Here is a 23,595-nt window from a genome sequence, read left to right as displayed (position 1 = left end):
GTACTACCCTCCAATAGTTGGTTTATTATCTCCCCATATGTGTCAGTCTTTCTCCCTCCCTCATGTGCTATGTGAATTAAAATCCCCACAGCTAAAATATAAGACTCCTAATCTGTCCTTGAGTTCATTGGTTCCTACTTTCCTGCATGAGTTATAATGATTTATGATGTTAACTGTCCTTCTTTTGTCCATATTCTTCTCCTTCTTTCCCCTTACTGACATCTCTGAATAGCATATTTGCCTTGATAAATGCAGTGCAACCCCCCCATCACACATAGTATAAATGAGGATTCTATAGTCCACATTTAGTTTCAACCATGTTTCTTGCTCATAAACCAAGGGGCCTCACAGACAAACACACACACACACACACACACACACACACACATACACACAAACACCTCACGAGCAAACCATTTACATTTACATGTGAAGTGATTTGGTGACCCCACACAGGACTGAACCTATTGAATGTTTTTCAGTGTGTGTTTTTGTCGTTGCACTTTGTAGACGGTCCCTGCTCTCGTCTCAATGCAGGTTGTCAAGTCCAATGGTTTCCTCCTGATGGTTTATAAATGAAAACTGTGTCTGGTTGTGTGTGTGACTCTGACTGGAAGGAGGCTTCACTTGTGTTTTAACTTTTCATTCATTACTGGTCTGAAAAGTCACATTATAAGGTGATACGGATAGTTTGCTCAGTTTTCTTCTGTTCCTCTCTCTTGAACCACAAACTGTAAAAGAAGATGGACGACGTGACGGCTCCCATAGTTACGTGACAAACACCTGGGTCGCCCCCTAGTGGCCGGCTGCAGGATGGTCATGAACCCTACCTCCTCCATGCTAGCAGATGGGACATGGATCAATCTAAAAACTCAAAGTAGATGTTAAATAAATATTATATACTTAGAGGGAGAAAAAGCGGTTAAACCTAACACAAACTTAAACTTGATCTAAACATGATCGTAACCCAACCCTAGACTTAAACTAACCTAAACCTAAACCTGGACTAAACTAAACCTGAAAATACTTTGTTCATGAACGTCTTGTGAAAGAGCAGCGGATTATATCAGATTATTCTTCCTTCTGCTCCTTTTCATTCAAGATTTGAGAATTTGTATTTATATTATACTTTTCTTCATAAGTATAAAGTATATCCCATAAATATGTTTGGTGGAATTTGAACGGATCATTTGGACGACATGCTCTTTACACTTTGTGTTGGTTCACGGTGACAACAGCCTGGTGCACAGCTCCATGCAGAGATGATGGTCTCACTCTGGTGCAGAGGAAGTGGAAGAAAGTAATAAGATGAAAGAAAAGCAGAGTCATGATTCCAGTGAAGTCGGTGGAAGGATGTTTATTGAGCATTAAAGCAGAGACAAGTAGAAACAACAAAACTTTTCTCTCTGAGATGTTTTTCTTCTCGTTACATCTGGTTTGTCACAGAGGAAATGATCCATGAGTTTGACTCATAGACTGAATATAAAGGCTTTGACCGCGATGTGCTGCTGTTATACTGCAGCGCCACCTGTGGGTCAAAAAGTAGAAAAGCAACCACTCCTCAGCACCTGATGCAGAAATGAAAACGTCCCATTTTTATGTCCAGAGTTTTGATCTTTTGTGTCAAAGACAAAACTCTGATTCTAAACTCAAAGTGATTTAAATGTGTTTAACTTTGTGTTGAACTAAATCAATTTGTGACGTGAATCCAGGAACTTTAAGATCATAAACAAACAGATACACAGAATGTGGTTATACACACATGGAGACATATTGAGGGACAAAGGTGGAAAATAATAAACGCAAAGTTAAATACACTATATGTGACCCTTTACAGGGGGTTTATATATTCTGTTGGTGTTGTGTCATTTCAATGAACACATTCTTCATGTGAATAAACATTATTGGCAGCGAGGGGCAAGACTTTTGGGCTGTGAGGGTGTTAATGTGAGTGTGAATGGTTGTTTGTCAGCCCTGTGACGGAGTGGTGACCTGTCCAAGGCGCACCACACCTCCCACCCAATGTCAGCTGGGATCGACTCCAGCTCCCCCTGCTGCCCTCAAGAGGACAAGCAGTAAAGATCGTGAACGGAGGAAAGTACGGTGGCCCTGAGAGCTCAACGAACAGCAACTTAAGAAAACACATGCAAGTTGACAAAACACATGCAAGTTGACAAAACACAAGCAAAGTAAGAAAACATCTTCATCAATTTCACAACACAACACAACACATTACAGAAACGCACTGCAAATAGACACACGTGCTGCAAATAGACACACACGCTGCAAATAGACGAACGCGCAGCAAATAGACGAACGCGCAGCAAATAGAGGTGACAACACAACGGAAGTGTTTCCAGAGGACAGCTAGAAAGGGACGGACACCGCTGCCACAGGAGACACTAAAACGTCCAATACACCATACAATTTCGGTTCCGCACAGGGGTCGGCAACCCGCGGCTCTGGAGCCGAACGCGGCTCTTCAGTCCCTCTGAAGTGGCTGTACTGTACAGTGTTGTGCATATGTTTCGCGAACGCTCAACTTAACGAATCAGTTTTCATATCATTAACGTGAACGTGATTAAACTTCACGTTCATTTTTTAAATCATCATCGTATCAGGCCCTCATGAAATACCAGGAGCGGGCGTGGGTGTGTGGCCAGCGCACCGGGGCTCCAAGAGATCAAAAAAGATGCTGCAAATTCATTCAATAGAGACTTAGAAAAGTGTTGATCTGCAGTTATGTCGTCGTTAACAAAAAAAATCTGCTGAATGTGTTTGTGTTCAGAATAAGTTGCTGCTGCTTCAGCCTCTGGATCCTCAGGACACAGCTCAGCCTCCGTCCACACACACACTGTCCTCTTCACACTCAGCTCAACAAAGATCACCACCTGTTGAGAGAAGAAGACATCAGTGTCACAGAGACTCACTTCATCAGCTGTGAGTCAGTGATGCAGCACATCCAGTAGAAAGAGCAGCAGGGACTTCAGTCCTGTTCAGAGGTGGAGCAGCTTCCTCTCTGCTTCATGTTCACGTGTTGGAATGAACACGCTAAGAGCTCAGTGTGTTTACTCTGCATGTCAAAGTGCAGAGTGGACACCTGAGAGGTGGATTTACTGCTGTTACAGGTGAAGCCATGTTTCACTGTGTGAGCACGTGCATATAAAAGGGGCGGGGTTTACTGCGTATGACCAATCACAGACATGGACAGTTTGACTGACAGCAGAGCCTCATATTTCATAACGAGGATCAAACTATTCTATAATAAAAATCACATGATCCAGAATAAAAGAAACTCAGTCACAGCTGCTAAATGCAGGAAGAACAGCTGGTAACACATCTGTGATTGTGTCATTGTGGAAGTAACAGCGCCCCCTGGTGGCCTCTGGTAAAAATATATTACGTGACCATGATATAATAACGTGTGTGAAAGAGATTCATAACTCGAGGTCACAAGATCTGAATCTGTTGTTTACTAAAATGACGAGTGGAAGAGAAGAAGATTCTTGATGAGAAACGTTTGATTCCCAGGATGTTGATCGATAATGTGCCTTAGTTTGACACACACTGTCTCACTCTCTCTGAGGACACACACTGTCTCTGAGGACACACACTGACTCTGAGGACACACTCTGTGTTGGAAACCTCTGACATCTGTACTCAATAGAAACACATGGACCTGTCTTCAGGAAGCTGACTGAGGTCATCTGGTGTTTTGGTGACAGGATGAGTCTGGAGAGATTGAGATGTTCTTAGTGAGTTAGAGATCAACTGAACCAACCAGGCATTGATTTAAACTTCCCTTATCCGTCCCTTTAAGGAGAGTGTGCACCACACAACAGTGTAGAGTCACTGTGGTCAGTGGGCGGAGTTTCTATACGGGTTGATCTCCAACTTAACCTGGAGCAGGTTAGCCGTTCATCAGAAGTTACCATGGTGATTTACCTCGTTAAGAAGTGGACAAGCTTCGTAGAACTGAAAAAACTAAACCTGAAGTTAATCTGATAATCTGCCTACGGAGGGGCGGTGGTCTAGTGGCAGAAACTTGGACTATGGGCAGAGAAGGTCTCTGGTTCGTCTCTGGTTCGACTCCACGGAGAGACAACAAAAGACGAACCTGGATTGATCTGTCCAAAAATCCAAGAGTCTCCCTACCCTGTCTAGTGCCCCTGAGCAAGGCACCTTACTCCCCCAACATCTGCTCCCCGAGCGCCGTACATGGTCGCTCACTGCTCTGTGTGTCCTGCACACAGATGGGTTAAATGCAGAGGTTAAATTTACCTACCATTGCATGAGTGTGTTGTGCATGTGTTTGGTATAAATAAACATATCTTAATCTTAATCTTAACCACAAATCCTGCTTGGTAGCAGAGACCCTCGATCTGTGATACTGACTGTGTTTAGTAAAATACTGATGAAAGCAGAGTGGACTGACTCCAACCATCTACTGACCTCAGAGTCTCCAGTCGACAGGTTGAACTCTGCTGTAGATCAAGCAGCTCCTTCACTCCTGAGTCCTGCAGGTTGTTGTCACTCAGATCCAGTTCTCTCAGATGAGAGGGGTTTGACCTCAGAGCTGAAGCCAGAGAAGAACAGTTGATCGCTGACAGACTGCAGCTCTCCAACCTGGATAAAGAAATATGAATATTAGAATGTGTCCTCCTGTTGTTGTGGATCGTCATCATGTCAACACAGACTCTCAACATGCTGCTGACCTCAGTCCAGTCTGTGACCTGAAGATAAATATCAGATCAGACATGTTGGACCATTGTTTCATTCATCACCTTCTTCTCTGTGTGTTGGTCACTGAGCAGGTTTGTGTAATTAAACACTGTTTAAAGTAGGGATGGCTCCTGACAGTCACTTTCTGTTTGTTTCTATACTTATCAACTGTCCAACCTGTTTCAATAAAAATGGGTCTCATTTTGAAAACCTGAGGAGGACGAGTGCTCGGCCTCAGTCCACATGTTATTTACTGACACTTTCTTAGTGATCAGGAGCAGGTGAGTGCAGGTGAATGGAGTTGATGAGGTGGACGTGACTGACAGGCTGGGTGAGTGACAGATGACTGAAGGACAGTGAGCAGAGCAGAACTGAGACAATTTAAATAAATTATGACCCAATAAGAAAGAAAGTCTGAAAAGTGAAGAAGGATTTAAGGACCTCAGAGTCTCCAGTTGACAGTTTGGACTCTCCAGTCCAGAACACAGCAGCTTCACTTCTGAATCCTTCAGGTAGTTTTCGCTCAGATCCAGTTCTCTCAGATGTGAGGGGTCTGACTTCAGAGCTGAGGCCACAACTTCCCAGTGAGCCCATGAGAGTACACAACTACAGAGTCTGTAATTAAAGAAAATATCTGTTAGAATAAAATCAGAAAACACAACATTCATACAAAACGTGATCATGTGACCCTCACCCTGGTAAATCCCCTTTTTGTATCATGAACATGTTAAAAACTCCTCAAGAGAATCCTTTCAGATTTGTTTCAAGCGTTCATTTAGACTGACAGAGGAACTCATTAGATTCAGGTGGTCAAAGGTCAAAGGTCAAGGTCACACAACTTATTTCTGGCCTCTTCAACATGATGTCTCAAGTCTGTCTTTTGAGGATTTCTTCACATTTTGACCAGTTGGACATGGAGCGTCTCATTCTGCGGGTGCGTTAAAATACTTAACAGGTTAATTCCACAAATTAATCATCCCGCGTGAACGCATTAATTTTGACAGCTCTAATATACACTCACTGGGCACTTTATTTGGTACACCTTGCTCAGTTGGAAATAAGGGGCCCAAAGTGTGTCGGGAAAATTTCCCCCACACCATTACACCACCACCGCCAGCCTGAACCGTAGATACAAGGCAGGATGGATCCATGCTTTCGTGTTGTTTATGCCAAATTCTGACCTACCATTTGAATGTCGCAGCTGCAATCGAGACTCATCAGACCAGGCAACCCGGTGTGGTCCATCTGCTTCAAGGTTCCACATGTTGTGCGTTCAGAGATGGTATTCTGCATACCTTGGTTGTAATGAGTGGTTATTTGAGTGACTGTTGCATTTCTATCATCTCGAACCACTCTGCCCCTTCTCCTCTGACCTCTGACAACACAAGACATTTTCGTCCACACAACTGCCGCTCACTGGATATTTTCTCTTTTTCGGACCATTCTCTGTATCCCTAGAGATGGTTGTGCGTAAAAATCCCAGTAGATCAGCAGTTTTTGAAATACTCAGACCAAGCACCAACAACCATGCCACGTTCACTTTAATCCCCTTTCTTCCCCATTCTGATGCTCGGTTTGAACTTGAGCAGGTCGTCTTCACCACGTCGAAATGCCTAAATGTTTTGAGTTGCTGCATTATGATTGGCTGATTAGCTATTTGTGTTAACAAGCATTTGAACAGATGTGCCTAATAAAGTGTCTGAGGAATGTGACTTGAGATATCATGTTGAAACTCAGCACAGTGATCACTTGGATTTCACTCTCCACATCTGATCTAGTTGCTCTAATATGTAAATGAGAACAATGAGAATGTATATATACAAACTAAATGTATAAATATATTTACATATGCAAACGTATAAATACACACACACACACACTCCAGCCAGTAGCCACTTATCCTTTAGCGGTCTCAGGGGCCTTGAGCCAATCTCAGCTGACACTGAATCTCTGTCTCCAATCAACCTAACTCTGATCTACATGTCTTTTTAATTTTGAAGGAAGCTGGAGAACCCAGAGAAAACCCTGCAGACACCAGTAGAACCTCCTCCTCACAGAAAGGCTGCACTAACAGTGTTGACCACTGCAACACAAAGCTGCCCCAAACAATGAGAATCATTTAACAACTCATCTCCACTGATTGAACATGTTATTGATCATGTCTGGACTCACCGAGCTTTCCTGCAGTTCCTCACAGCTGGGATCAGTCTCCATAGACCCTGGTCTGATGTGTTAAACTTCTCCAGGTCCAACTCATCCAGAACCTCCTCTGACATCTGCAGCATGTAGGCCAGAGCTGAGCAGTGGATCTCAGAGAGTTCCTCCTGCGATCTGTTCTCTGACTTCAGGAACTGTTTCATCTGCTGATGAACTGAGTGGTCGTTCATCTCAGTCAGACAGTGGAAGATGTTGATGCTTCTGTCAGGAGAAATGTCACCACTCTGCATCTCCTTCAGGTTGTTGATTACTCTCTGGATGATCTTTTGATTGTTCCCTGTCCGACCCAGCAGGCCTCCTAAGACTCTCTGGTTGGACTCCAGACTGAGGCCGTGAAGGAAGCGAACAAACAGGTCCAGATGACCATTTGTACTGGTGAGGGATTTCTCCATGGTTCTCTTCAGGAGGTCATCCAGGGAGAAGGTACTTTGTGTTTTCCAATATTTTCCCAAGAAGTTGTTGAGTTCTTCTGTGTTACTCTTGGTGTAACAGTGGAACATGTAGACTGCAGCCAGAAACTCCTGAACGCTCAGATGAACAAAGCAGTAGACGGATTTCTGGAAGATCACACACTCTCTTCTGAAGATCTCAGTACAAACTCCTGAGTACACCGAGGCCTGTGTGACATTAAGACCACACTGCTCCAGGTCTTCTTGGTAGAACATGATGTTTCCTTCCTCCAGATGTTTAAGTGCCAGGCTCCCCAGCTTCAGGAGAACGTCCCTGTCAGCCTCCGTCAGCTGCTGTGGAGTCGTCTCATGTCCCTCACCGTACTTGTTGTTCTTCCTCTTTGTCTGAACCAGCAGGAAGTGTGAGTACAGGCCAGTCAGGGTCTTGGGCAGCTCTCCACTCTGGTCTGTGCTCAACATGTGCTCCAGAACTGTAGCACTGATCCAGCAGAAGACTGGGATTTGACACATGATGTGGAGGCTCCTGGACGTCTTGATGTGTGAGATGATTCTGCTGCACAGCTCTTCATCACTGAATCTCCTCCTGAAGTACTCGTCCTTCTGGGCATCAGTGAAGCCTCTTACTTCTGTGACCCTGTCAACACATGTAGGAGGGATCTGATTTGCCGCCGCAGGTCTGGAGGTTATCCAGACGAGAGCCGAGGGAAGCAGATTCCCCTGGATGAGGTTTGTCAGCAGCACGTTGACTGATGACCTCTGTGTGACATCAGACACAAGCTCCCTGTGGTTGAAGTCCAGAGAAGGTCTGCTTTCATCCAGGCCGTCAAAGATGAACAAAGGTTTACAGACAGCGAGCGTCTCTGCAGTGAGCTTCTGTAACGCTGGATGGAAAACATGGAGCAGCGTGAGAAGACTGTGCTGCTGGTCCTTCACCAGGTTCAGCTCCCTGAACGAAAGCACAGTCAGCAGACCCACATCCTGGTTTTCTAAACCCTCTGCCCAGTCCAGAGTGAACTTCTGCACCAAGAAGGTTTTTCCAACGCCAGCGACGCCGTTGGTCAGGACGACTCTGATGCTGCTCTGCTGGTCAGTGGAGGTTTTAAAGATGTCGTGGACCTTGATGGGAGTGTCCTGGAGGATCTTCTTCTTGGAAGCCGTCTCAAGCTGACTCACCTCATGTTGAGTATTAACCTCTTCACTCTGTCCCTCTGTGATGTAGAGCTCAGTGTAGATCCTGTTGAGGAGGGTTCTACTTCCTCTTTCATCAGTTCCTTCAGTCACATGTTCACATCTCCTCCTCAGACTGAGCTTATGTTCATCTAAAACCTCCTGCAGACCACGATCTGCTGAAAGACAAGAAACAACGTGAGAGACAGAGAATCTGAGAATCTGCTGATTGCTTTCATCAGATACAGAAAAACTACAGAAAATAAAAGCTTTTCAACTTTGTGCTTTTCTAACGATGTTAAATGTTGATGCTGTATGAAGGAACAAAATAAAACAACATGTGCTGTTGTCAGAAGTGAAGACATCAGCAGACACATGTACAGTGCTGCTCTGACCAGCTGTCTGACCTCCAGCTCCTGTTCTGGATCTTTGTCCACACTGGGGACAGGAGGAGTTTCCTGAAGAACCAGACTGGTCCCAGTATGAGGTGATGCACTGTCTGCAGAACCAGTGTCCACAGCTGGTGGAGACTGGATCCTTCAGGACGTCCTGACACGAAGCACAGCAGGACGACTGCTCCTCCTCAGAAACATGACTCCTCTTCCTCTCCCTGTGAAGACATTTCTTGATAACTCACATGTCACAGTCACAGGTTGTAATTACTTCTGTCAAGGAGGTTTTGTTTTCACCCAGTATGTTCGTGTGTTGGTTGGTTTGTTCGTTACTGGGATTATTAAAAACACCACTCAACAGATTACCAGTAAACTTGGTGCAAGCTTGTGCTCTGTGAACCAGATCGGGGGGGGCTTTTTCAGAGACATGTTCAGTGGACAGATGTTTACCAGTGTGTGGAATTTGGTGCAGATCTATATCAAAATGAGTTTCTAGTGGATTTCAAAGTGGTTTCATAAGGAGCGTGTTGGTTCTTGGTGGAGGTCTGAGCTCTTTGAGTGGTTCTGAGAGATTAGTCACCAACTTCAATGAAGCTGTGTCCTAATGCAGGGGCCACACTAGAGGAAACTAGATCCTCTTCAGAGCAGGTCCCAATAGAAACAGTCTCTTACTCTGTGTGTGAAGGTCCAGGTTCATTACTGAAGAGTGGAGGATAATCTTTGGACCAGTCACTCTTCAGAGACAGACAGCTGGACCCTGGAGACTCTGCTCTCAGTCTGTGGTCCTGACCTCTGCAAACACAAACATGTTTTTGTTCAGAACACATCATTCACTGGTACATTCTCTGAGGATTCAGTTTGGAGGTTCACATGATTGTAGCAGGTCTCTTACTTTGTGTGTGAGGGTCCAGGTTCTTTACTGAAGAGTGGAGGATAATCTTTGGACCAGTCACTCTTCAGAGACACACAGCTGAACACTGGAGACTCTGCTCTGTCCACTTCCTCTTCATAACCACTCATCTTCAGTCTGAGAGGAAAACAATGTGAGCTCAAAGGAATCAGGACAAACAAGTCTATCACGAAACACACCCCAAAAAAACAAGGAAGTACACACACTCACACACACTCTCACGCACACACACATACAGACACACACACACACACATACACACAGACACAGACACACAGACACACACACACACACACACACACACACACACACCAACTAAGGTGACATTAACGTATGATTCTGAAAACACGCTCTGTTATTTTACACTTGATGAACAGATGAAGATAAAACGTGACACTGTGAGTTAACTCTGTTAATTAGTCCTTTGAAGGCTCTTTGTTCCACAGCTGCTGTTCACATCTGTCTCTGGGATCCGATCACATGACGTCTGTCACCAGGTGTGAACTGACAAACTTAGAGTCGTGTGATCAGCAGACGGATGTTAACAGCAGGTGTGAGAGTGAGACAGTAAAACTTTCAGAAAGTTGTGTTCACACTCACCTGCTCACTTTTCTTCCTTCTGCTCATCCAGGTGAAAATGGAGTCTGACACTTACCTGTTCTCAGGCTCCTCCTCCCTGTTAAACCAGTTCACTCTTGAAAACAACCAGTTGTAAGTCCAGTTCCAACGCATGAAAATTAACTGGTTCAAGTTCACAGTTCATATTTTATTTGGAAGTTTATTTAGTTTATAATTTAGATAATAATTGATGGTGTCTGATCATTGTCCTGACTGTGAGCGGCTCCTGTTGCTGATCCAGGATCTGTTGTCTGTTCAGCCGATGTTTAGCCGCCAGGGGGCAGAAGAACAACCTGACAATAATAATAATAATAATAATAATAACCAGTGATAACATCATCTATATTGCACAGCATCCTGATATCTAATAAACAGACAAAAACCTTTTTTAGTTTTTCAAAAGGAAATATTTATTGAAAATGCAAATGTACATTTGTATAATACAAATCATCTTTAGCATCTATAACGCTCCACCGGGGTCTCCTTGTATTTTCTGTCATCCATAATTGAACCAAATCAAAGTTTGGTTGTTTCTTCTCTGCTTGGACCAAATGTTTCCACAAAATAAAAACAGCTTTGCTCTATTGAACTCCAATAAATAAATAAAGTGCTCCACATACTGCTGGATTCAGATCAGTTCATTCACCTGACTCCCTCTGATTATCTAAAAGATGTGTGTAATCAGTACATATACAATTTATTGTCTTAATAAGAGGGAAATCTCAAAGTGTTTGATTTTGCAAAACATTTTCAAAAATTAGGAAATTTAGTTATTTACAAAAACCAGGCACAATGGGAGGTGATGTGGAGAGTGTGCAGGCTGACACGGAGGTGGCGCTAGAGCAGTTTGAACAGTAACTTTGAACCATGGTGTAATGTTCTGTCATTTTAGTTTGTCGATTTCAGTCTTTGTGTTTTCTGTTTCCTGTTTTATTTTGTAGTCTCTGTTCCTTGTGTGTCTTTTCTGTCTTAACTTCCTGTCGTTGATTGTCGTCCTGATATAATAGGAACATGCCTGAATCCTTTTGAGTCCTCGGCTACTGCGGTTAGTTTTAAATGCCATGTTAAATTTAGTTTCACCTTGCTGATGTTTGGTATCTTTTTTTATTTCCGTAAATACATTTTTAAACATTAGACCCAGAAAACACACAAGACAAATCACTCCAGACTCTAGAGTGTTTGTGTTCAGAATATGTGAGTGAATAAAAGAGTGGAGGAGGGTGAGTGTGTCTGCAGACACTGAGTCAAAGGAAAGAGCAGCAGCAGATCCACTGATGATGCTGTGTCAAACAGGGAGGATGGTGGACTGGACTCTGTGTGACAGCTGATCTCAGAGCAGCTCACCTCCTCTGATTCCTCTTGAGCTCTGTCTCCACTCTGCCTCCCAGTAACAAGGCCCAGTCAGAGCCGCTCTACACACAAGCTGCTGCTGCTTCAGCCTCTGGATCCTCAGGACACAGCTCAGCCTCCGTCCACACACACTGTCCTCTTCACACTCAGCTCAACAAAGATCACCATCTGTTGAGAGAAGAAGACGTCAGTGTTTCCAGAGACTCACTTCATCAGCTGTGAGTCAGTGATGCAGCTCATCCAGTAGAAAGAGCAGCAGGGACTTCAGTCCTGTTCAGAGGTGGAGCAGCTTCCTCTCTGCTTCATGTTCATGTGTTGGAATGAACACGCTAAGAGCTCAGTGTGTGTCCTCTGCATGTCAAAGTGCAGAGTGGACACCTGAGAGGTGGATTTACTGCTGTTACAGGTGAAGCCATGTTTCACTGTGTGAGCACGTGCACATAAAAGGGGCGGGGTTTACTGCGTATGACCAATCACAGACATGGACAGTTTGACTGACAGCAGAGCCTCATATTTCACAACCAGGATCAAACTGTTCTATAATAAAAATCAGAGGAGAACAAACACATGATCCAGAATAAAAGAAACTCAGTCACAGCTGCTAAATGCAAGAAGAACATCTGGTAAAACATCTGGGATTGTGTCAATGTGTAAGTTACAGCGCCCCCTGGTGGCATTTGGTAAAAATATATTACGTGACCACGATATAATAACGTGTGTGAACGAGATAAATAACTCGAGGCCACAAGATCTGAATTTGTTGTTTACTAACAAGACGAGTGGAAGAGAAGATAATTCTTGATGAGAAACGTTTGAATCCCAGGATGTGACACACACTGTCTCACTGTCTCTGAGGACCCACACTGTCTTACTGTCTCTGAGGAGACACACTGTCTTACTGTCTCTGAGGACACACACTGTCTTTGAGGACACATCCTGTGTAGAGTCACTGTGTTCAGTGGGCGGAGCTTCTATACATGTTGATCTCCAACTTAACCTGGAGCAGGTTAGCCGTTGATCAGAAGTTACCATGGTGATTTACCTCGTTAAGAAGTGGACGAGCTTCGTAGGACTGAAAAAACTAAACCTGAAGTTAACCTGATAACCACAAATCCTGCTTGGTAGCACAGACCCTGATTCTCTGCTATTGACTGTGTTTGTTTAAATACTGATGAAAGCAGCGTGGGCTGATTCCAACCATCTACTGACCTCACAGTCTCCAGTCGACAGGTTGGACTTTTCTGTAGATCAAGCAGCTCCTTCACTCCTGAGTCCTGGAGCCTGTTTCCACTCAGACCCAGTTCTATCAGATGAGAGGGGTTTGACATCAGAGCTGAAGCCAGACAAGAACAGCTGATCTCTGACAGACTGCAGCTCTCCCACCTGGATAAAGTGTCAAACTTAACTGTAAATTAAACTGAGCTCATGACTGACAATAACAGACAAATAGTTTAGGCAAATCCAGAACTAAACTCAGATGTGTTTTAACAAATAGCTGAATATTTAAAATGTCACAGATTAATTAATGAATGGATTCAAGTTATGAATGAAGAGGAATTATGTTATATTTTAATTCAATGAGATCAATTGTGTATAAATGCTGTATTATAGATATGAGATCTACAAAAGTCAGTCAGTGAACTGACCTCAGAGTCATCAGTCGACAGCTTGGACCCTGTAGAACACCACACAGCTCCTTCACTCCTGAGTCCTGCAGGACGTTGAAGCTCAGATCCAGTTCTCTCAGATGAGAGGGGTTTGACCTCAGAGCTGAAGCCAGAGAAGAACAGCTGATCTCTGTCAGTCTGCAGAGAAACAACCTGAATAAAGAATAACAATAATAAACTTTACTGATATAGTACTTTTTTAAAACAGAGTTTACAAAGTGTATTGAACACAAAGCAAGAAAAGTTAATAAAAACTTGAACCCATAAAAGCAGTAAAATGACAAAAGAGATAAATGAACAAGTAAATAAAAGGTGAAAATTATAAAAACAGTAAAAACACAGCATCACATAGAAGCAAGTCAATAAAAATGGGTTTTAAGAAGTGATTTAAAATAAGTCACTGACTCTGCCTTATCTCCTCAGGGGGCCGTTCCAAAGCAGAGGGGCCCTGATGGTAAAAGCACGGTCACGGTATAGTTTTCAACCTGGACTTTGGAACAGCAGAATCCACCTGAGGATCTAAGACTGCGTGAAGGAACATACAGGCTCAATAATTCTGTGATGTAGTTTGGGGCCAGATGCTTTAAAAGCAAAAAAATTGATCAGTCAAATCTTAAAATCAATTCTAAAACGGACAGGGGGCCAATGAAGAGAGGCGAGGATCAGGGAGATGTGATGTTGCCGTTTAATACCAGTGAGAAGCTGCTGCGTTCTGAACTGTTTCAAAACTAATTGTTGTTTTCTTTACCCTAAAATGAGACATTTACATTTAACTACATTATATTTAAATATTTTATTTTTACATCAGGAGCAGGTCCTTTCTACAGAGGCTGCCGTGTTTTTTTACAGTATCCCAGACTGGACAAACTAAACCTTTTGAGTTTCTATGACAACTGAAGCTACAACAGGTTCTCTTTCATGTTTGGAAAGGGGGTGGTGAGTTGAGGGGAGTTCAGCTGCAACATGACAATTCACCACTAGATGTCACTACATTCAACACACTGAACCTTTAACAATAAAACATGATGTCTGACCCCAGAGTCTCCAGTCGACAGGTTGGACTCTGTAGAAAACCACACAGCTCCTTCATTCCTGAGTCCTGCAGGTCATTGTTACTCAAATTCAGTTCTCTCAGATGAGAGGGGTTTGACCTCAGAGCTGAAGCCAGAGAAGAACAGCTGATCTCTGACAGACTGCATCTCTCCAACCTGCATAAAGTATTAAACTTAACTGTAAATTAAACTGAGTTCATGTGTGAAAATAACAAACAAATATTCATGTCAGCACAGACTCATAACATGGAAGATAAATATGAAATCAGACATGTTGGACTAAAAACGAGTCCTGATTCAGTAAAAACAGATTATTTGGACCCAGTCTCTGTCCTGCAGATTAGTTTAGAAAATCCAGAACTAAACTCAGTGTTTTAACAAGTAGCTGAATATTTAAAATGTCACAGATTAATTAATGAATGGAATCAAGTTAGTTATGAAGAGGCATTATGTTTAATTATAATTAAATGAGATCAATTGGGTATAAATGCTGTTTTATAGATATGAGAGCTACAAAAGTCAGTCAGTGAACTGACCACAGAGTCTCCAGTCGACAGGTTGGACTCTGTAGAAAACCACACAGCTCCTTCACTCCTGAGTCCTGCAGGTTGTTGTTTCCTCTTATATCCAGTTCTCTCAGATGAGAGGGGTTAGACCTCAGAGCTGAAGCCAGAGAGGAACAGCTGATCTCTGACAGACTGCAGTCCTTCAACCTGAATAAAGAATACAACTTAAATGTAAATTAAACTGAGTTCATGTGTGAAAATAACATACAAATATTCATATCAGCACAGACTCATAACATGGAAGATAAATATGAAATCAGACATGTTGGACTAAAAACGAGTCCTGATTCAGTAGAAATAGATTATTTTGGAACAGGTCTCTGTCCTGCAGATCGGTTTAGGAAATCCAGAACTAAACTCAGTGTTTTAACAAGAAGCTGAATATTTAAAATGTCACATATTAATTAATGAATGGATTCAAGTTATGTATTAAGAGGAATTATGTTAAATTTGAATTAAATAAGATAAATTGGGTATAAACGCTGTATTATAGATATGAGATCTACAAAAGTCAGTCAGTGAACTGACCTCAGAGTCTCCAGTCGACAGGTTGGACTCTGTAGAAAACTGCACAGCTCCTTCACTCCTGAGTCCTGCATGTCATTTTCGGTCAGATCCAGTTCTCTCAGATGAGAGGGGTTTGACCTCAGAGCTGAAGCCAGAGAAGAACAGCTGATCTCTGACAGACTGCAGCTCTTCAATCTGGATAAAGAAATATGAATATTAGACTGTGTCCTCCTGTTGTTGTGGGTCGTCATCATGTCAACACAGAGTCTCAACATGCTGCTGACCTCAATCCAGTCTGTGACCTGAAGATAAACATCAGATCAGACATGTTGGACAATTGTTTCATTCATCAGTTTCTTCTCTGTGTGTTGGTCACTGAGCAGGTTTGTGTAATTAAACACTGTTTAAAGTAGGGACGGCTCCTGACAGTCACTTCCTGTTTGTTTCTATACTTATCAATTGTCAGACATGTTTCAATAAGAATGGGTCTTATTTTGAAAACCTGAGGAGGACGAGTGCTCAGCCTCAGTCCACATGTTATTTACTGACACTTTCTTAGTGATCAGGAGCAGGTGAGTGCAGGTGAATGGAGTTGATGAGGTGGACGTGACTGACAGGCTGGGTGAGTGACAGATGACTGAGGGACAGTGAGCACAGCAGAACTGAGACAATTTAAATAAATAATGACCCAATAAGAAAGAAAGTTTGAAAAGTGAAGAAGGATTTAAGGACCTCAGAGTCTCCAGTCGACAGTTTGGACTCTCCAGTCCAGAATACAGCAGCTTCACTTCTGAGTCCTTCAGGTAGTTTTCACTCAGATCCAGTTCTCTCAGATGTGAGGGGTCTGACTTCAGAGCTGAGGCCACAACTTCACAGTGAGTCTCTGAGAGTTCACAACCACCGAGTCTGCAATTAAAGAAAATATCTGTTAGAATAAAATAAGAAAACACAACATTCATACAAAACGTGATCATGTGACCCTCACCATAGTAAATCCCCTTTTTGCCTCATGAACATGTTAAAAACTCCTCAAGAGAATCCTTTCAGATTTGGTTCAAGCGTTAGTTTAGACTGACAGAGTAACTCATTCGATTCAGGTGGTCAAGGGTCAAAGTTCAAGGTCAAACAACATGTTTCTGGCCTCTTGAACATGATGTCTCAAGTCTGTCTTCAGGGGATTTCTTTTTGACCAGTTGGACTAAAGATAAACTGATTAAATTTCAGTGGTCAAAGGTCAAAGGTTACAGTGACCTCATGTTATTGTGAATGCCACATGTCAAGAACCTGGAGGGACGGACACTGCACTGGTTGGTGGTGGCGTACAAAGGCAGGATGGTCATTCTAGTTTGACAAGAAAGAAGAATAAACGATATTTCCAGTTCTGGTTCTTCAGTTTAAAGGAACAGTCAGTGATTCTCATCCTAAACTTACCACGGCATTATTAAATCTGTCTCTTTGCTTTGCCGCTGAGCAATCATAGGATTATGTTAATTAGAACATTACATTTCTTGACCAAACTAAAAGAACCTTTATCCTAAACAATTGGGGCTTCTTAGCCTTTGCTCCTTTTTTTTTAGCAAATATAGGATGGTTGAATAAAACCTTTTTCTTTTCTCTTTTAAATCAAACCATCAACCAAACCTTTGTACATTTTGATGTGAATGTGAAATCTGAAACTGAATCCATCTGCAGAAGCAGTGTTGAGCCAGTTCACGCTTAAAAAGAACGAGTTCCAAGTTCAATTCATGCAGATGACAATGAACTCGTTCACATTCACAGTTTTTATTGGGAATCGATTGAATTCCGTGTCGCTCATTTTAACACCGAGTACAACATGTTGACGAGTCCTTTTCGTGATGTTTAAATGCAGCTTCATAAACTGTGGAATCAAACCAACACTAAGTGACTTCATGTGCTGATCAGGTCCTGATAACTAGTGTAGAGTATTTATTAGTTCTGCTGTGAACCATAATGTTTAACTTTCTGCCCAAACAATGAGAATCATTTAACACTGAGTGTATTTGAAGAACGACTCATCTCCACTGATTGAACATGTTATTGATCATGTCTGGACTCACCGAACCTTCCTGCAGTTCCTCACAGCTGGGATCAGTCTCAGACGACCCTGGTCTGATGTGTTGAACTTCTCCAGGTCCAACTCATCCAGAACCTCCTCTGACATCTGCAGCATGTAGGCCAGAGCTGAGCAGTGGATCTCAGAGAGTTTCTCCTTCGATCTGTTCTCTGACGTCAGGAACTGTTGCATCTGCTGATGAACTGAGTGGTCGTTCATCTCAGTCAGACAGTGGAAGATGTTGATGCTTCTGTCAGGAGAAATGTCATCACTCTGCATCTCCTTCAGGTTGCTGATGACTCTCTGGATGATCTTTGGATTCTTCCCTGTCACACCCAGCAGGCCTCCTAAGACTCTCTGGATGATCTTTGGATTGTTCCCTGTCCGACCCAGCAGGCCTCCTAAGACTCTCTGGATGATCTTTGGATTGTTCCCTGTCCGACCCAGCAGGCCTCCTAAGACTCTCTGGTTGGACTCAAGACTGAGGCCGTGAAGGAAGCGAACAAACAGGTCCAGATGACCATTTGTACTGGTGAGGGATTTCTCCATGGTTCTCTTCAGGAGGTCATCCAGGGAGAAGGTACGGTCTGTGTTCCCATAAGTTCCCAAGAAGTTGTTGAGTTCTTCTGTGTTACTCTTGGTGTAACAGTGGAACATGTAGACTGCAGCCAGAAACTCCTGAACGCTCAGATGCACAAAGCAGTAGACTGATTTCTGGAAGATCACACACTCTCTTCTGAAGATCTCAGTACAAACTCCTGAGTACACTGAGGCCTCTGTGACATTAAGACCACACCGCTCCAGGTCCTCTTGGTAGAACATGATGTTTCCTTCCTCCAGATGTTTAAGTGCCAGCCTCCCCAGCTTCAGGAGAACGTCCCTGTCAGCCTCCGTCAGCTGCTGTGGAGTCGTCTCATGTCCTTCACCATACTTGTTGTTCTTCCTCTTTGTCTGAACCAGCAGGAAGTGTGAGTACAGGTCAGTCAGGGTCTTGGGCAGCTCTCCTCTCTGGTCTGTGGTCAACATGTGCTCCAGAACTGTAGCACTGATCCAGCAGAAGACTGGGATTTGACACATGATGTGGAGGCTCCTGGACGTCTTGATGTGTGAGATGATTCTGCTGCACAGCTCTTCATCACTGAATCTCTTCCTGAAGTACTTCTCCTTCTGGGTGTCAGTGAAGCCTCGTACTTCTGTGACCCTGTCAACACATGCAGGAGGGATCTGATTGGCTGCCGCAGGTCTGGAGGTTATCCAGACGAGAGCCGAGGGAAGCAGATTCCCCCGGATGAGGTTTGTCAGCAGCACGTTGACTGATGACCTCTGTGTGACCTCACACACAAGCTCCCTGTGGTTGAAGTCCAGAGAAGGTCTGCTTTCATCCAGGCCGTCAAAGATGAACAAAGGTTTACAGACAGCGAGCATCTCTGCCGTGAGCTTCTGTAACGCTGGATGGAAAACATGGAGCAGCGTGAGAAGACTGTGCTGCTGGTCCTTCACCAGGTTCAGCTCCCTGAACGAAAGCACAGTCAGCAGACCCACATCCTGGTTTTCTAAACCCTCTGCCCAGTCCAGAGTGAACTTCTGCACCGAGAAGGTTTTTCCAACGCCAGCGACGCCGTTGGTCAGGACGACTCTGATGCTGCTCTGCTGGTCAGTGGAGGCTTTAAAGATGTCGTGGACCTTGATGGGAGTGTCCTGGAGGATCTTCATCTTGGAAGTCGTCTCAAGCTGCCTCACCTCATGTTGAGTATTAACCTCTTCACTCTGTCCCTCTGTGATGTAGAGCTCAGTGTAGATCCTGTTGAGGAGGGTTCTACTTCCTGTTTCATCAGCTCCTTCAGTCACATGTTCACATCTCCTCCTCACACTGAGCTTATGTTCATCTGAATCCTCCTGCAGACCACGATCTGCTGAAAGACAAGAAACAACGTGAGAGACAGAGAATCTGAGAATCTGCTGATTGTTTTCATCAGATAGAGAAAAACTACAGAAAATAAAAGATTTTTAACTTTGTGCTTTTATAACGATGTTAAATGTTGATGCTGTATGAAGGAACAAAATAAAACAACATGTGCTGTTGTCAGAAGTGAAGACATCAGCAGACACATGTACAGTGCTGCTCTGACCGGCTGTCTGACCTCCAGCTCCTGTTCTGGATCTTTGTCCACACTGGGGACAGGAGGAGTCTCCTGAAGAACCAGACTGGTCCCAGTATGAGGTGATGCACTGTCTGCAGAACCAGTGTCCACAGCTGTTGGAGACTGGGTCCTTCAGGACGTCCTGACACGAAGCACAACAAACATGACTCCTCTTCTTCTCCCTGTGAAGACATTTCCTGATAACTCACATGTCACAGTCACAGGTTGTCATTACTTCTGTCAAGGAGGTTTTGTTTTCAGCCTGTATGTTTGTGTGTTGGTTGGTTTCATAAGGAGCGTGTTGGTTCTTGGTGGAGGTCGGAGCTCTTTGAGTGATTCTGAGAGATTAGTCACCAACTTCAATGAAGCTGTGTCCTAATGCAGGGGCCACACAAGAGGAAACTAGATCCTCTTCAGAGCAGGTCCCAGTAGAAACAGTCTCTTACTCTGTGTGTGAGGGTCCAGGTTCATTACTGAAGAATATAGGAGGTTCCATGGACCAGTCACTCTTCAGAGACAGACAGCTGGACCCTGGAGACTCTGCTCTCAGTCTGTGGTCCTGACCTCTGCAAACACAAACATGTTTGTATTCAGAACACATCATTCACTGGTTCATTCTTTGAGGATTCAGTTTGGAGGTTCACGTGTTTGTAGCAGGTCTCTTACTTTGTGTGTGAGGGTCCGGGTTCATTCCTGAAGAGGATAGGAGGTTCCATGGACATGTCACTCTTCAGAGACACACAGCTGGACCCTGGACACTCTGCTCTGTCCTCCACTTCCTCTTCATGACCACTCATCTTCAGTCTGAGAGGAAAAACACGGTGAGCTCAAACACACACAATGAAGCCAGGTACGTAAACTCAATGTTTCTTCAAATTAAGATTAAGATTAAGATACATTTATTTGTCCCAAACACATGCACAGGCACACTCATGCAAGGAGGGAAATTTAACCTCTGCTTTTGACCCATCTGGTGCAGGACACACAGAGCAGTGAGCAGCCATGTACGGCGCACGGGGAGCAGATGTTGGGGGATTAAGGTGCCTTGCTCAGGGGGCCTAGACAGGGTAGGGAGATTCTTCTTGGATTTTTGGACAGATCATCCAGGTTCGTCTTTTTGTTTTTTCTCCGTGGAGTCGAACCAGAGACGAACCAGAGACCTTTTCTGCCCATAGTCCAAGTTTCTGCCACTAGTCCACCGCAACAGAGTCAACCCTCCTACACTGTGTCCCTGTTATCACGGTAACCTGAGACAGTTGTAGATTGAATGTGTTGGACTCAGCCAATCATAGCTGACAGAAGTTCCTCCTGAATCTTCTTCTCTCTAAAGTCCACGAGTAGAAAACTGACTCAGAGTCTGTGACAGTAAAACAACATGAATGAATAATATTAATGTTGCTGAAAACTCACCAGCCTCAGACTTCACGTCTCCTCCCTTTGCTCGTTACAGTTAAAACAAAGTCTGAACTGGCTGCTTCTCTCTGCATTTACTGGAGTCCATGTGACTCTATGTGCGTGTGTGTGTGTGTGTGTGTGTGTGTGAGAGTCACGTCCCGATTTGTGTTGCAAGTTTAAACATGTGTCCATAAACTGTAGAGAATCAAACCAACACAAAGTGAACGTCCGTGTCCTGATAGCAGAGTCCACATCGTGATGCATCTAGGAATCGAGACCTTTCCACACCTCTAGTGTGGAACATGAAGAAACTGGCCTGTACCACCTAATGGACGGGCTGGCTGTGGGGGGGCAGTGCGACAGTAAAACCTTCATAAAGTTGTGTTCACACTCACCTGCTCACTTTTCTTCCTTCTGCTCATCCCAGTGAAAATGGAGTCTGACCGCTCCCTGTTCTCAGGCTCCTCCGCCCTGTTGAACCAGTTCACTCTTGAAAACAACCAGTTCTCAGTCCAGTTCATACACATGAAAATGAACAGGGTCACGTTCACAGTTCATATTTTATTGGGATGGAATTTAGTTAATAATGATAATTGATCCAGATCTTCACTTTAACACTGAGTCCTGACTGTGAGCGTCTCCTGTTGCTGATCCAGGATCAAGACCTGATGTCTGTTCAGCCGATGTTTGGCCGCCAGGGGGCAGCAGAACATCCTGACATGAGTATAATAATATTAATAACCAGGGTTAACATCATCTATATTGCACAGCATCCTGTTATCTAATAAACAGACGAAAACCTTTTTTAGTTTTTCAGAAGGAAATATTTATTGAAAATGCAAATGTACATTTGTATAATACAAATCATCTTTAACTTTAAATTATCCAGTGTTTGTTCAAATGTTTCCACGAAATAAAAACAGCTTTGCTCTATCGAACTCCAATAAATAAATAACAAAGTGCTCCACCTACTGCTGGATTCAAATCAGTTCATTCACCTGACTCCCTCTGATTATCTAAAAGATGTGTGTAATCAGTAAATATACACATAAGAGGGAAATCTCAAAGTGTTTGATGTTGCAAAACATTTTCATACATTAGAAAACTTAGTTATTTATAAAAACCAGGCACAATGGGAGGAGATGTGGAGAGTGTGCAGGCTGACAGGGAGGTGGCGCTAGAGCAGATTGAACAGTAACTTTGAACCATGGACTGTAAAATAAAGATGGACGACGTCTCAACTTCCTCCTGTCGTTCAAAAATGAAGCCAAAATATCTCTGATCCCAACTACTAACATGGAGGAGGCAAGATTTATGAATTATACTGCAGCCAGCCAGCAAGATGATTTTGCTTCACTTTTGAGGAGCAGCCATGTCGTCCATCTTTAACAACAGATGATGGTAAAATGACACATAAACAGCTTTAAGTGCAGTTTGTACATTTAATTGTTGTAAAATTTGTATCTTGCACCAACAAAACTTTTCTCGGCTAAAATACCATCTATAAATATAAATGACAAATAAAGTCGTCACGTGTCGACTGCTTCAGATGAAGCTGCAGTTTGACCTCCCTGCCAGCAGAGGCACCAGATCATCGTACTCTGTGTGTGTGTTCAGGACCACTGGCAGGAGCAGTCGGTGGGCTCCTGGATGCTGTAGCTGACCCAGGTTGCGTTGCCACTGCAGTAGAGCTGCACCGAGCGCCGCTGCAGCCCCGTCTCCCGGCAGCACTTGCAGAAGCGAGCGTACGTGTTGATGTTGTAGTTGTAGATGCTGGCGGACGGACACTTCCCGTCACATGACACGATGTTCACCTGCAGGACACAGAGCGTCAGTGCAGAAGGTCACACGGCTGGAAGTCGCCCAGAGGAGTGGACACATTTCTTTGAATTAAAAGTGTGATTTTTAAGTTGCTGTCCAATTAAACTGAAGATTCTTCACATCCTTTAAATTATGACATCCTCAACTGGTCTGTGCTCAACATCCAGTCTGTATATTTCTTCAATTCTTTTTACTGTCTTTTAATTTCTGTTTAAATGCTTCTTTCTGATATTGTCTAATGTTGCTTTGACAATTCGTCATGATGCCTCTTATATCTTATGAAAAGTACTTTGAATTGCCATATATGATATATGATATACAAATGAACTGTGGGTAATTTTAGCTTTGAAATGAAATTGGGTGTGTGAACTGGGAGAGTTCAAACACTTTCCTATTTCCAGTTGTGCAAATCCAATTAGTTGCTAGTGTTAACTAGAGATTCATATTTAAAATGTGAAATTTGTCCACATGTAAACACAAAGTTCAAAACATGTGAAAAATTACGTTTCCAGAAACAATTACATTGATTTGTTTTGATTTAAATGGACGGTTCTTTTATGGAAATTCTTATTTCACATACAATTAG

At 43.4% G+C, this 23,595-nt stretch overlaps 3 protein-coding genes across 14 annotated transcripts in view; all 3 read right to left on the bottom strand.

Annotated features, from left to right (window-relative positions):
• Positions 1–21,986, bottom strand: part of LOC128442834 (NACHT, LRR and PYD domains-containing protein 12) — a 31,884-nt gene extending 9,898 nt beyond the window's left edge. Inside the window, exons 1-12 of one of the 11 annotated variants that reach the window (XM_053425439.1) lie at positions 21,584–21,985; positions 20,460–20,597; positions 20,240–20,359; positions 19,782–19,975; positions 17,657–19,565; positions 16,311–16,484; positions 15,600–15,773; positions 15,042–15,218; positions 14,488–14,661; positions 13,433–13,606; positions 12,996–13,169; positions 10,866–11,954 (exon numbers count right to left, since the gene is read on the bottom strand). In XM_053425439.1, coding sequence (XP_053281414.1) covers positions 11,948–11,954; positions 12,996–13,169; positions 13,433–13,606; positions 14,488–14,661; positions 15,042–15,218; positions 15,600–15,773; positions 16,311–16,484; positions 17,657–19,565; positions 19,782–19,975; positions 20,240–20,359; positions 20,460–20,590 — 3,408 coding nt within the window. In that variant the 5' untranslated portion in view covers positions 20,591–20,597; positions 21,584–21,985 and the 3' untranslated portion in view covers positions 10,866–11,947. Of the gene's footprint in view, positions 1–10,865; positions 11,955–12,995; positions 13,170–13,432; positions 13,607–13,858; positions 13,979–14,487; positions 14,662–15,041; positions 15,219–15,599; positions 15,774–16,310; positions 16,485–17,656; positions 19,566–19,781; positions 19,976–20,239; positions 20,360–20,459; positions 20,598–21,203; positions 21,548–21,583 lie in introns of those variants that run through there. The other 10 variants (XM_053425477.1, XM_053425483.1, XM_053425506.1 and 7 more) reach the window with 10 other exon arrangements.
• Positions 1,343–10,693, bottom strand: LOC128442897 (protein NLRC3). Of its 2 annotated transcripts, XM_053425518.1 has the most exons (8): positions 10,419–10,683; positions 9,801–9,935; positions 9,581–9,700; positions 8,924–9,126; positions 6,895–8,695; positions 5,164–5,337; positions 4,453–4,626; positions 1,343–2,891 (listed from the first exon to the last, which is right to left on the bottom strand). In XM_053425518.1, the coding sequence occupies exons 2-8, from the start codon at positions 9,926–9,928 to the stop codon at positions 2,885–2,887; spliced, it is 2,607 nt and encodes an 868-aa protein (XP_053281493.1). In that variant the 5' UTR covers positions 9,929–9,935; positions 10,419–10,683; the 3' UTR covers positions 1,343–2,884. The 2 variants fall into 2 exon arrangements, with proteins under 2 accessions (XP_053281493.1, XP_053281503.1); XM_053425528.1 differs by lacking the exon at positions 9,581–9,700 and having other exon boundaries at positions 10,419–10,693.
• A 9-nt stretch (positions 21,987–21,995) lies between the features above and the next one.
• otog (otogelin) overlaps positions 21,996–23,595 on the bottom strand; it is a 53,049-nt gene continuing 51,449 nt past the window's right edge. Inside the window, exon 57 of the mRNA XM_053425615.1 lies at positions 21,996–23,002. Within this exon, the coding sequence (XP_053281590.1) occupies positions 22,802–23,002 (201 nt within the window). The 3' untranslated portion in view covers positions 21,996–22,801. The remainder of the gene's footprint in view (positions 23,003–23,595) is intronic.

Source organism: Pleuronectes platessa, chromosome 1 (assembly GCF_947347685.1).
Source record: "Pleuronectes platessa chromosome 1, fPlePla1.1, whole genome shotgun sequence".
Classification (NCBI taxonomy): Eukaryota; Metazoa; Chordata; class Actinopteri; order Pleuronectiformes; family Pleuronectidae; genus Pleuronectes; species Pleuronectes platessa.
This window is presented reverse-complemented; position numbering and strand designations above follow the sequence as displayed.

Excerpts from the sequence above, each read along its gene's own strand:
- LOC128442897 (XM_053425518.1), bottom strand. The coding sequence starts at position 9,928 with ATGAGTGGTTATGAAGAGGAAGTGGACAGAGCAGAGTCTCCAGTGTTC. Across the intron at positions 9,127-9,580 it reads CCTGGACCTTCACACACAGA|GGAGAGGAAGAGGAGTCATG; the intron begins GTAAGAGACTGT and ends ATGTCTTCACAG. Across the intron at positions 4,627-5,163 it reads TGTCAACTGGAGACTCTGAG|GTTGGAGAGCTGCAGTCTGT; the intron begins GTCCTTAAATCC and ends TTCTTTATCCAG.